Genomic DNA, 12,830 nt, shown 5'->3' with positions numbered 1-12,830 from the left:
GTGTCCAAAGAGAGCAGGCTGGCTTCTCCTGCGATGTCAGCCATTGCTGCGATGAGCACTGAGCCAGGGCCAGGGAAGGCGCTGCAGCTGACATGCGGGACAATGGAGGGATCAGAAGCAGCCAGCGTGGGTTTCTGAAGGGCTGGTCCTAGGTCTTTGTGCCTAAAAGCAGGACTCCGCAGAACCACCAGCAGGGGACAGGTATCAACCCTTGGGCTACGGGGTCCTCAGGGTTCATCCCCGAGTACTTTCTAATTCTGACCCCGAGTCTCTCATATGATTTCTATGTTGATGGGTTGTTACTGTTTCAGTTGGATAAGCAGATATTTCTGCTCTATAGGAATTACTCTTGGTCTGGGGGGGTGTTAGTTCTTTCCCATTCTTGCATAGCTGCCTGGCAAATCATTTCCCTCCTAAACATTCCTCTCCAGTGAATAACATACTCAAGATTGACATTTCCCTCTCAGGAATACAAATTAGGCCTTAGAAGGGGATTTGACTGTTCTGCTAGGCCCGCAATTAAAGGCTTCATTTCCTTCTTAAAACTCCTAACCTCTCTGCTGGTAAGGGGGGAGTGGCACCGGCCCCGGGTCGGCCCTGCACGGCCCCGAGGCCCCACCGGGACCCCCCCCCCCCCCCCCCGGCTCCTTTTATTCCCAGACGAGCCCCCAAATTGTGAGAAACATCTCAAATAATTTTCTTCAGACAGGATCTTCTGCGAAGCTATTTTATTTGTGATTGCAATGGCGGGCATCCTGTCAATTAGGAGCACATTTTAGTAAACAAATCATAACCTTTTATTCCCAATTACCCGACAACTGATCACCTCCCCTGTTTCCTCATTGGCTGAGTACTACAGGTTCACAAGCTACTCGACGCTCCTCTATACCATATATGTACAACTTTTCTTTTTTTCAACCCTTTAATTTCTCCTTTCTTATGTTTTGAGAACTTGTGATCTTTGTTTTACTGTTCTCACACTGCTCATCCTGTTTTTCTCAAGCTTCTGCCTTATTTTGGAACAGTGAGGCCTTCTACTGTCCACTTACCTACTTAGCATTTCTCCTTATTATGACTACAGAGCTACCTTTGAATACAGAAAATTAGTTCTCTACCGCAAAAACACGACTTAGTTTCTTACATGTTTGGAGGGAGAGAAAGTGCAGACTGCCTTGTGGAATGGGGATGTGAAAGGTTTGACAAAGGAGGCTGAGGGCTTCCAAAAGATTTCCATTGTGAACACTGTTTCCTGGGAGCCATAGATGGGGTGGGTGTTGGACGTAGGGTCATGGTTAGGGTTAGAGTAAGAGTTAGGTTTGGAGAGAGAGAAAGTGCAGACTCCCTTTATTAGTGGGGTTTTGAAAGGGCTTCTAAAGACAGTTGAGAGTTAACAGAAGTTTTCCCATGTGAGCGCCGTTTCATGGGAGGCCTACGGTGGGGTGGGTGTTGGAACTGGCTGCTCTCCAGTGTTAGACTTAGAGGCAGGGGTAGGGTTTGGAGAAAAATAAAGCTCATACCACTCTTGTGAGTTTGGAGAAAGCTAAAGCACAGACTACCCTGATGCATGGGGCTGTGAAAGGGCTGAAAATGAAGTTGAGGTCTACTAAAAGACTTCCGTGGTGAGCAATTTTTCATGTAAGCCTTAGGTGGGGTTGGAATAATACCCGGGTGTTGACTAGGATTAGGTTTAATGTTAAGGTCAGGGTTTCTCGTATGGTTAGGGTTATGGTTTGGAGAGAGAGAAAGCTCGGGCTCCCTTTGTAAGTGGGGCTGTGAAATGGCAGCTAAAGGAATTTGTGGACTATGAAACGCCTTCTGTTGGCAGCACTGTTAACTGCCATTCAGCAGTCACTCGCCCGAGGCGATGGGCTCCGGGGCAGATGTATTCTGCAGTGGAGTGGAGATCACAGCGTGCAGCCCTCAAAGCAGCTGAGGGAGCCACCAGAAGCCAGCAGTCCTCACGATGGGGCTTTGCTGGAGCCAGGAGTGCCCCCCTCTGTCATACAAAGGCAGCCCCTGAGTGGGGGTGGAGGGGTAGGAAGGCTGAGGTGTCCGGACACCAGCCCAGCGGTCAGAACAGCAGTGGGCTTTCTGTGCAAAGGGGAGGGTGGGACCGGCATCTGTGCTCACAGAGCAGCCTTGCCCGTGCCCACCCCACCACCCCTGTAGGCGAAAGAGAAGTCGTTGTTCACAGCAGTTCCCTCCACTAGCAGTTCCCTCCACCGATGACTATTTTTAAATCCCTACTGTGTCAATAAATACTTCCCATGTATCTTGCAGTGCAACGTACAGCATGATTTTATTTAGTAAATTTAATATTTTTTTTTAAGTCTGCACATCTAATTTGAGACTGTTTAAAATCTGTAGCCAGAAGCACTAGAAGTTTGGACTATAGATGTTCCATTCCCTTTGTTGTTTTCTGACTTGCAGACTAGCAGGTCAACACAATGTCTTGCCTGGAATTTCCTTACATTCTAAAATTAGAGAAGGATCTAAGAAACAATAGCAAATCAAGTCTCTAAATGTCCTGCTCTGGCTTGAGGCTTGGCTGTCATTTAGACTTTCACCTACTTCCTTTTTTCTTAAACTGATTTTACATTAGATAAACTGAATTAAGAAGAGCTCATGCTGCTCAAAATCAAACTGAATTTACTCTTCTCCTGATAAAGCTTTTCATACTCACAATGAAGTGATACACATACGATTTCTGTTAAGCTTGAGTAAATCTTAGACAGCAACCTTTGCCAAGCGTCACAGCCTAAAGGGTTACCTGGCCTGCGTGTGTGCAGAGACTGCAGCGGTGAGTTTTCAGGATTCTGTAGGACACAAGCACACGGGAGCTTTCTTTCCTGAGCTTCCTTACTTCATTACAAGTTACTACAAATCACGAGCATACCAATGATTGAGAAAGCAGGTATACATCAACCTCTTATGAATTATTAACAGGGAAGCACACATATACATCTCTATTATCAATAGAAGCAGCAATCAACGGTAGCAGCAATCAGTAGTAATACACGAGAAAATACTCAGGGATCAATATTAAAGGTTACTACAAACCTATCCTTAGTAAAGAAGCGAATGTACTTACGATTGGTTCCCTATACGTGCATGTATATACACGTATTCCAAATGTTACCGGTATCAGGTGTGATCAAACTGATCCCTCAAACCGACCTCAAAAACAGCCTAATTGAGAAAAACAACCACAGAAAAGGGTCAATGAAGAAAATGGACTTCAGAAGGCACAACCCCCCCCGCATCCCCCCCAAAGAGGGCCCAGGTGTGGCCCTCTTAAAATAACAAGTCTCATTTTGAAGATGACCTGCCTTAGGGAGTTCAGAGTCAGCCAGGTGTCCCTAGCGAAGGTCCAGTTTGTTTAGGAAGTCCTGGAGGAAAAGGGAAAGTTTGTGTGGCACGAGAAGTTCTTAGAGAGAGAGAGGGGCTTCCTTTCTGGTCCAGACCAGGTCATTTCTGTGTCACAGAGATGTAAGAGGGTGTAGGACACCTCCTATTAGATCAGCCAAGAGATGCTGCTACTTTCTGTGATCTTTCACTGGCGACAACCAGTGACGTTTCCTGTTCTCTCAGATAAAAATCTTACATTTGCCAAACTGCTTTCTTTTCTTGCAGCTTAAAGAGCCAAGAGGGGCTGACATTCCTACTTTCCCTCTTTCCCAAAGTATTTTTCACCTTTTCAGACAATAAACTGCTGTTAGAGTTCCTCCTTTTTGCCCTTATCAGTGGTCGCTAGGGAGGTTTCTGCTTCTTAGGTACGCAGCTAAAGTTCCAAGAGGCCACCTGGGCCTTCTGAAGGATTAGCAGTTTGCAGGCTGCCTGGCAGTTGCATCTGCCGGTGTTTTAGCAGACCTTTTCTGTCAGAACGTCTCCCAGGATTGCCAGCTTACCTCCATGGCCGCTCTGGCCACTGAGTGGGAGAGGCAAGGCTCTGGTGTGCCCGTGAAGACAAAGGGAGGTCCTTCAGGCACACTGGCACTCTGGGACGCACCACAGAGCCACGGGGAGGTCCCAAGAGGCTGTGAGGGCACACAGGGGCCTTGGGGCATCCAAGAGGACTCAGGTGCCCGGGCCTCACACCCGCAGGCACCACTGGGCCCGTCCAGCCTGGCCCCAGTTGCCAAGGTTCCCCAGCAGGCTGGAGTCGGGGCTTCGCCAGGGACGAGTGCCGCAGCATGGCACTGCCATGCCACTGCCACCACTGAGGAAGCCAAGCGAGCGAGGGTCCACAGCGGGCCAGGCGGGACCAAAGTCAGCGAGTGCACCCTGTTCTGCAGCACGAGCCCGTTTCCCTGGAACATCAGCAGTGGGGTACAGCCGGCGGGGGGCATGCCGGTTCCTGAAGGGCAGGGCGGCTGTGAGCCAGGAGCCAGCCCCAGCACAGCCTCCCCTGGCAGGAGGGGAGGCTCCCAGCGGGAGAGAGTGGAGGGGACCCAGCTCCTGCTGCGGGGACAGGCAGCAGAAGGCTGCTCACCTGGCAGGAGGCTGCGGTGCTGCAGGACAGGCACCTTTCCTGCTCTGCTGCCAGCGGCAACCTTGAGGAGAGGGGGCATCAGTGTTCTGACCCAGGGCTTGCAGTTGGCAGGGCAGTGGGCACAGGGCTGAAGAGAGGGCACGCCTCTTCCCTCTGTCTCCTGCCCGGCCTACAGCTCTGCCCACTCTTTCTTAATCAGATGCTGCTTCTGCTGCCTCCAGCAGGCCGCTGGAGGGCAAGGACAAGGAAGCCTGTGACTACTTCTGGGCGTTTCTCACTGGCACCCAAATGGTAACTGCAGACTTTGTCAGTGCGCGAGGCTCAGCCTGCTGCTCCCAGCTGGGAGCCGCCGTGTTTGCTGCCCACGCACAGGCTCTTGGAGAGCTGCTGGCTGTGCTGAGCTGCTGCCCTCCTGGCCCCTCGTGCCATCACTGCACGCCCCGCGGTGCAGTGGCCCTGCTGGCCATGTTGCTGCCCTCTCACCCTCCCTGTTTGTCTCTCTGCTCCCTGACTGTCAGGAAGAGGACTCAAAGCTGAAGTTTCTGGCCTCGATCTGCACCCTCTGCAGCACCAGGCTGGAGGGGAGGTACCTGCCCGATGGCAAACTGGGAGCGGAGAAGATGGTGAGGGGACACCCAGTGGGGCGGGGAGGGGGGGAAGGCTGAGCTGCCCGGGCACCAGCCCAGCGGTCGCAACAGCGCTGGGGGTTCTGTGCCCCCCAGTGGGGGTGGGACGGGCCTCTGTGGGCACAGAGCAGCCTGGCCCGTGCCCCCCCTGGTCTTGACACCAATGCTGGCATAGTGGCAGCAGCGCTCTGCCTGCCCTGCAGATCGGTGCCACCCCCTGGCAGCTTCCCGTGTCCCATCCTGACCACGCTGTCTCCCTCCAGATGCAACTGCCTAAGTCATCCTCTGCCCACCTGCGCGCCGTGATGTTCCTGGGCTGGCAAGCTGCGTACGCCATCACTGAAAGGAGGTACCTTCCCCAGACCTTGGCTTGGCCAGGGCCTCTCCACAGCATGGGCCTGACAGCAGCAGGCTTCCCCCGTCCCGGCAGGACTTCGGTGCTCTGTCTTAGGGCCTCTGCTCTCCCCTGCGCTCTGCCCATCAGTGGGACAGATGGGAGGGCAGAGGGTGCCGTGCCCAGGGGCTCTCCATTGTCTCCCTTCCCGGCTTTTTTCCCTGAAGGGAGAGGCAGGAGCTGGAAAGGGCTTTGGGCACTGCGTGCCATGACTGCCCTCTGTCCCTGGCTCAGCAGCACGGGAGAGGGAGAAGATGCTTCCACACAAGCCTTGCCCACCCAGTACGGGTCCCACCTGGTGACTCCAGGCCCTGACATCTACGGTCACCCTTCCAGGGCATCCGGGCACTGCTCCTAGTGCCAGCATCCAACGGGCGCCTTCTCTCCTCTCCTTGCAGCAAAGAGAACCTAGCAGTGCTGTCACAGCACCTCGGCCCCTGCATCAACACCATCTGCTCTCTTGCTCCAGAGAGGGAGAGGGGCAAGTTGGATGCTTCAGTTTATGCTCAGGTAAGCACTGAGTGAGCTACAGAGAGCCTGCTGCCAGTCAGTTCCCGCGCACTCCTTCCTAGTTAGCTTTGGCTGCTGGAAGACCACAGGAGAAGCAGAGAGACAACAGAGATCCTGAAACACCACCGGGCAGGTTGCTGGCACCACTGGGCAGCTGAGGCCTGCCTCAGGCAGCAGGCATTCAAGCCAGCTTCCCATGAGGAAAGACCAGCAAGAGAGCCCCACCCGCTCTATCCTCCTTACAGATTCTGAAATCTCTGGACAGCGTGCTGGAAGTGCTGGTGTGTGCTTCGCCAGGCTACACTGCCACCACCCTGGAGATCATCTTGCAGGTCTGTCCCCAAGGCCGCGACGGGGCAGCCCCGCTTTCCAGGCTCTTCTCTTGCTCAGGAGAAGCCTGGGCACCTTGCGTAAACCCTGCCCGGCGTTTCGCAGAACTGCCGCTACGGGAGCTGCCACCGCATCCCAAGGCAGACCAGCAGCTTTTCTCTTCTCAGGCCCTGCTGCCCTTCACAGAATCCCAGAAAGCGGCAGTGCGTCGGTGTGCCGTAGGGAGGATTGCCAGACTGAGCGAGGTCCTGGTCCCCGCTTCTCTGGTGCAGGTAAGGAGCTGGTGGTTCAGGCAAACTCTAAGCACCCCCTCACCCTTTCCTGGTGTCTCAAGCGCACCATCTCAGCCAAGCTACCGCTGTCCATCCTCTCACCCCCAGGACTTGTCCAGACACAGAGCGGGCACGGTCAACCTTTGCCCCTTCCAGACGAAGCCTGTGCCACTCCTCGGGCAGCTGATGGGGTGCCTCACCCTGTGCTGTGCCGAGGAGGACCACGACATCAGCTGCGCGTCTGCAGAGGCTCTGCACGCCATCCACAGGATCATGATGGTGCGACAGAGTAAGAGAGGCTGGGGCGGGCCGGCACCTTCCAGACACAAGGGCCCACTCAACACCAGGCACGGTGCTGTGCCGCTTTGTTCGCCCTCCCCAGCTAGAGGAAGGAGCGGCAAATTCCTCCAACGGCGGAGCAGGGGAGCAGCCGTGCTGCACCAACCCTAGGGGGCTCCCACAGCCCCTGTCGGAGCAGCAGGATGTCCCCTGGGGCAGTGGCTTAGTGGCACTCCTGAGAACCAGCGGACTGGAGAGCCTGTAGCAGTAGCAGCATCGCGGGGCTTCTCTCCTGCTTCAGAGCAGAAAGCCGGACCAAACTCTCTGGCCTTTCTGCAGACTACGAGGCGGTTTGCCCTTCTCCCCCTTGCAACAGAAGACCCATTTCCTCCCCGGCATGTCTCCTGTCCCCACCCCCACCCCCCCACCCAACGCAGAGTGCCCCTCTTTGCCAGACACAGGGCCCTGCCACAAACAGAGCTCTCCTTGATGTTCTCAGCTGTCTTCTCCAAGCAGCAGCTTCTCCGTCATTCCTACCACTCACCCACCCTCTGTTTCCCTTGCTGCCCAGGCTACATGATGACACCTGCCCATCCAAAGCTCAGGCTGGAGGAGGAATGCCCAAGCACCTTCCTGCCCAAGGAGACTGCTAACGAGATGACGGTAATCAGCCCCTCCCTCGCTGGGATTCTCGGCTGTGAGGTTGACAGGAGACCTGGATGAACCAGCGCCCCAAGAACTGTAGGCAGGAGGCAGGGTCCGTCACGGCCTACCAGCAAGCCGGCTGCGGGGTCCCACCATGTCTCAGCAGGGAGTAGCCAAAGGCTGGGGTCAGTGGCCAGCATCAGCACTGCAGCTCCAGCTGTCCTGGCCACCCGCAAGGCCTGGCTGCCCACACACAGCCAAGTGTGCCCCGACCCTGACCTCCACCACCTGCCTTCACCCTGCGCGGCGGTTCCCTCTCCGCAGCCACTGAGGCTACAGTCACCCCAGCCCAGGCCAGCCCTTGCTCCTGCCTGTGCTGGGGGCACAGTGCCAGCACTGCCCTGGCTCCCTCTCCAGAGCTGCCCCCACCGCTCAGCTGCGCCCCACCACCAGGGCAGGCTGTGTGACATGTCTTCCCTCCCACAGGTATTTGCCAGCTTCCTCCTCCCCATCGAGAGGAGGGCCTTCATCCTCACCGTCTTGGAGGGCATGACACAGCCCAGGGTCGCTGACACAAAGGTGGTTGCCCGTGTGTTGGATGTGATCACAGACTCAGAGATGGAGGAGGTTAGCAGTCTGCAGACGGATTGCTTTTTCCCTGTGCTTTTTCCCTCTTGGGGGCTGTTCCCCCTGGCCTGCGTCCAGGGCTTGGGAGCCCCCGACAGCCATTCGGGCTGGCAAAGAGCCACAGGAGGGAAGCATTTGCTGGTGGCAGCTGGGGCCATGGCTGTGCTCTGCTCCATTCTCCCTCGTCTCTCGTCCAGGTGCCATGGGTCATGCAGATCATCCACGACTGCCTGGTGTCGGTCAGCAAGGAGTCACTCCTGGACAGCCTGAACAGGACCCTTTTCCAGATCACCTCCTTGGACCCCGAGCATGCGGTCCAGGGCCTGCTGGAGGCCTTCCCGTGGTGCGATGGGTATGGGGCCCACCCATCCACCTCTGGCACAGCTCAGGACGCCCAGGGCCGGCACAGGCCGAGGGGCGGTGGCTGGGGTGGCCCCACCGACAGCATGCTTTGTCTCTGCAGGGTTGCCACGGCCATGTGGCAGACGATGGTCTCTGAGCCCCGCGTTGCAGAGGACGTGCTGAGAAGCCTGCTGATGCAACGCACAGGGCCTGAGCACGATGGCTTCGGCCCACAGCACAGCTGCGTCCGCTCCTGGGCTGTGAGTTCCTGGAGCAGGCCTTGCTCACCCCCAGCAGGGCTGCACTCCCCTCCCCGTCCCCTCCTCCACTCTTCCCCTGTTCCCGAACGACAGCCTCCCCTGGGGCTCCCCAGTCAGGAGGCCCAGGAGCCAGAGCCCAGCAGGGCCACGTGCACTGCTGGGGCCCCACTGCGCACAGGCACGGAGCCCGCCCCGGCGCTGCCACTCTCCGTCCTCCTCCCTCCCCACCTGCTCCTGCCTTGCTGGGCAGCCCGGGGCCGGGCGGCTCCCTGGCCCAAGCAGGCTGCAAGGTGTGGCCCAGGGAGCCCAGGGCAGCTGGCAGGACCCCCGGGGACTGCTGGGGCCTTTGCTCTGGATACGAAAAGCTGGCTTGCCCGTGACACAAAGCAGAGCCGACCCCAGAGAGTCGCTGGGGCTGGGCCCCAGGCCAGGCAGCCAGGCAGCAGGCTCTGCCCTGGTGTCTCCGTCAGCTCAGAGCGGCGCCTCGCCCTCACCTCCCCCACCCCCCAACCCGCAAGCTCTGACAGTGCTGCAGGGACATCCGTGCACTGAGAGCTGCGCCTGGCTGTTTTCTGCAGGTAACCAGTGCCATGCACAAGATCTTCCAGCTGCCCTCCAGCAAAGGCGTTGCGCAGTCCCTGTTCCACAAGTTCTACGTTGCCGTGCTCTTCCAGATCTCCTTCACCCACGAGTGCATGCTGCAGGACTTCAGCATGAGCAGCAGTCAGACGGGGGAGCGCATGTGGCCCCCGGGCAGCTTTCTCAGGTGCTCCATCCCCACTGCCAGGTCTGTGCCCCAGGCCAGAGCCAGGGCCGGGGCTCCACATGTGACGCACGCTGTGCTCTGCATGCAGGACTGCTGTGATGACCATGAGAGCGCTTTTCCAGCACCTGAAGGGTGCCGCTTTGGTTGAAGACATCCAGACGCAGGGTGGCTGGGACATGCTTTTAAGCCCTGAGACCTTCCACACAGGTGTCGCTGTGCTGACTAGGTGAGCGCCTCATCAGTTGTCCTTGTCTCCCCTGGCATTCTTCTCCCGGAGGTGGAGGGCCCCACGTGATCCCCTTCCTCGTGGCTGCTGGGGTGTCCCCAGGGGTCCGAGGGACAACGCTGACCCTGAGTGCTGGTGACGGAGGGATCTCAGAAGAGACCGACAGGGGGAGTGGCCGCTTTGATCTTTAAGGTCCCTTCCGACCCGAGCCATTCTATGGTCCATTCTGTGATTTCCATGCCGCTGCCTCTGAGAGTTCCTGGGAGAAGGGCTGCTGTTGCCCGGTGCAGGAGGAGGACTCGCAGGACGTGTCACCTTCCAAAGCGCCCCTTCCTCGGAGACCAGCGGGACAGGAGAGTGCTGGGGCTGGCTCTGCAGGCAGTGCCACAGCCTGCACTGGAGCTGTGTGGCAGAGCAGCCGGAAGGGTGGCCAGCGAGCATGGGAAGGCCCGGGGGCCTGGGGATCCAAAGGGGTCAGGAAATGGCATCTGTTGGAAGGCCACAACTTGCGTGTAGGCAGGGCGTCTCTCAGTAAACCGAGCACATCTATGCTCGTCACCCTCCATGCTTGCAAAGGCAAGGTGTATGGCGAAGGGCGGGCGGCCTCTCCTCAAGCGGATAGCACCAGCTGCTGAAGCAGAGCGCAGAAATGCAAGCCTTGCCCTGGCCTGGCCCATGGGATAGCAGCTAGCGCTGGCAGCGCAGTCCCAAGGAGGTTCGTTTGCCCAGCTTGGTGCTACCAATGCGTTCTTCCCCTGGCCAGGGCTCTGCGAAGCGAAGCACCACTCTACTGTGCCTCGATGTTTGAAGAGGCAGTCACGGGTCTCTGCCAGAGACGGAAGCACAAGGAGATCGTCGCCATGGCTGTCTTCACGGAGGTAGGGCCTAGCGGCAAGTGGTGCCTCTCCAAGGTGTCTTGAAACTCTGGGCTGTCTGGCAGATAGGGGAGGGGCCAAGTTGCCAGTCTGATGGAGCTGGGCTGGTGACTGCGCTCTCCTCCCAGTCACTGAGGCCTTTTCCACTGAGGGACCGGGCCTGAAGCATTTGCATTTTGTCCGTCCTGGGGGGCAGCTCCCTGCACACAACCTCTTCCGAAAGTCCGGGGAGCAAAAGGCTGCAAGTGGTTCAGCGGGCAGAAGCAGCAGGCGAGGGAGCTGCGCTGCGTGCCGCGAGGCAGAGCTGTGACTGGCTCCGGGGCCCTTGCCCCGAGCTGTGTGGGAGGGGTGATTCAGCGTACTGCCAGGAGTCCTGCCGGCTGGGCCAGGCTCTCTGCTGAGTGTCTTTCAGTTGCTGGACTGCGTAGACTTTGAGCAGCACATTGATGACTGCATCCTGACCCTTCTTCAGTCACACATGCACAGTCAGTCCTTGGTGCTGCGTAGGATGGCGGTCACAAGCGTCGTCGTGCTGCCTACGAGACCCAAGACAGTGAGTGGGGGCATCTGGGCCAAGTGGCGGCACCCACCTGGGGCTGGCCTGCAGGCGCTGTTGCCCGCAGAGGCTTGCTTGGACTTTGCCAGGAATCGGGAGGGGCGGTAGTGGCTCCACTGCTCTCACTGCCTTCTTCATCGGCCCCTGAGTGCTTCTGGCCAGCCCCTGGACTGTGCAGCACGAGGAGAGCGGCACCGGTGTCCGCTCAAAGGCACCTCCTGCTGTGCCAGGAAGAGGTCAATGCCAGGCCCCAGGCCGGCCAGCGCGGGGCTGCCTCAGCTGCAGGAGCACTCTACCCAGAGCAGTCATCCTGCTGAGGTTGGGAAGATGAGCCCCCACACGGGGCCAGGCTGACACAAGTGGCTGCTTCTGCAACCCAACGCAGCAGCCTTCTGTCCCGAGGGGCCTCAGCATGCTCCGTGCTGGCCTGGAGACAGACCTCTGCCCTGGGCTGCGCCCGCTGTAAGCAAAGGGCTTCTGCTGGAGTGGTCCTCGGTGATCCTGAAAAAGAACTGCTGTGTTTCATGCAGGCAGTAACTCTGCAAGGCCTGCTGCCAGAGGTCATGCAGCAACTGCAGGATGCCGACGGCGCCATCAGTATGAAGGCCCTGACTGTCCTCCGCAACGCACTCCGCCTGGCAGATGGGCAGGTGGCTGGCCCCATCGCTCTGCAGCTGCCGGAGAGGCTCCTGCCCCTCTTTGAAAACGTAAGGCTGGTGGGCAAGCCGGAGGTTTGGCCAGCGTGGCCACGGGACACGTGAACGTGGCCTGGGGGTGGTGCGTCCCTCTCCGCGTGTCTCACTGGCCTGCGAATTCTTCTCCCACCACGACCCCTGGGCACGTGCTGGAAACGTTTTGCTTGGTGCTTCTTGGGCTCTCCTGCTGGGGCAGTCCCTCCCTGTGCAGAGCCCTGCAGACGTGTGCTCCACAACGGCAACTTCTCCTCGGCCCCTCGCTGCCCGTGGCAGCTTCTCCCCTTGCCACGTGTCCCCTTGCCAGCCCCAGGGTGGAGCATCTGCAACCCACTGCCTTGCCCTTCCTGCGTCTTGAGCCATTTTGCACTGCCTGCACGCTCGGCCTTACCTACCACAGCTCACTGCAGAGTGGGAGCCAGGAGCGTGTCTCCCTATCAGCCACACCGACCCCTTGCTCACTGTGAGCTCGGAAGAGCCTGGACTGAGGTCCTCACTTGTTCTGTCTCACCAGGAGTCCAGCTGCGTGAGAGAGCTCTCCATCCTTCTCTGCAAGGATGCCATGGAGGTGGCAGAGGGCACCCATGAAACGGAGATGAAGAAGCAAGTGCAGAGCACCCTCCTCCCCCTCTTCTTCCACCTGCATGACCAGAACCAGTGTGTGGCTCAGGTGGGGATTTCTAAGCTGAGCGGTCGCTTGAGGGGGCAACACCCCTCAGGAGGGCCTGCGCATCAGGGGCACGGGCTGTTAGCAAGGCTCCCTCTGAACGTGCCTCACCCTGGGGCCGAAGCTCCTGAATCCAGAAGAAAGGTGCGGAGCCCCTCCGTGCGTGCACCAGGCCCACCACAGCCGTTTTGCCCTTGCTGCGCCTCCACCCACACAAAGGGCCAGAGCGGAGGGGCCTCTCCCTGCCCCACATCCAGCCCCACACGCCGCC

The 12,830-nt window shown here is 58.2% G+C and overlaps 1 protein-coding gene and 1 long non-coding RNA gene across 3 annotated transcripts; one reads left to right on the top strand and one right to left on the bottom strand.

Moving 5' to 3' along the window:
* Nucleotides 1-667: 667 nt before the first annotated feature.
* LOC308186652 lies at nt 668-3,889 on the bottom strand. Its single transcript, XR_013944178.1, has 3 exons — nt 3,330-3,889; nt 3,092-3,189; nt 668-2,816 (listed from the first exon to the last, which is right to left on the bottom strand). It is a non-coding gene; the product is annotated as an uncharacterized lncRNA (long non-coding RNA).
* Nucleotides 3,890-3,978: 89 nt separating this feature from the next.
* On the top strand, nt 3,979-8,522 carry LOC308186653 (uncharacterized protein). Of its 2 annotated transcripts, none has more exons than XM_080608773.1 (6): nt 3,979-5,115; nt 5,382-5,467; nt 5,911-6,022; nt 6,268-6,624; nt 6,733-6,913; nt 7,475-8,522. In XM_080608773.1, exons 1-6 carry the CDS (start codon nt 5,113-5,115, stop codon nt 7,624-7,626), a joined length of 891 nt encoding a protein of 296 aa, XP_080464899.1. In that variant the 5' UTR covers nt 3,979-5,112; the 3' UTR covers nt 7,627-8,522. The 2 variants fall into 2 exon arrangements, with proteins under 2 accessions (XP_080464899.1, XP_080464898.1); XM_080608772.1 differs by having other exon boundaries at nt 5,322-5,467.
* Nucleotides 8,523-12,830: the final 4,308 nt, after the last annotated feature.

This window comes from Anser brachyrhynchus, assembly GCF_964034855.1.
Source record: "Anser brachyrhynchus genome assembly, contig: SCAFFOLD_120, whole genome shotgun sequence".
In the NCBI taxonomy this organism is placed as follows: Eukaryota; Metazoa; Chordata; class Aves; order Anseriformes; family Anatidae; genus Anser; species Anser brachyrhynchus.
This window is presented reverse-complemented; position numbering and strand designations above follow the sequence as displayed.

Bases quoted from the DNA above. Each gene is read 5' to 3' on its own strand.
- LOC308186653 (XM_080608772.1), top strand. The intron at 6,023-6,267 runs GTAAGCACTGAG...TCCTCCTTACAG, and splicing joins ATGCTTCAGTTTATGCTCAG to ATTCTGAAATCTCTGGACAG. The intron at 6,914-7,474 runs GTAAGAGAGGCT...CTTGCTGCCCAG, and splicing joins GATCATGATGGTGCGACAGA to GCTACATGATGACACCTGCC.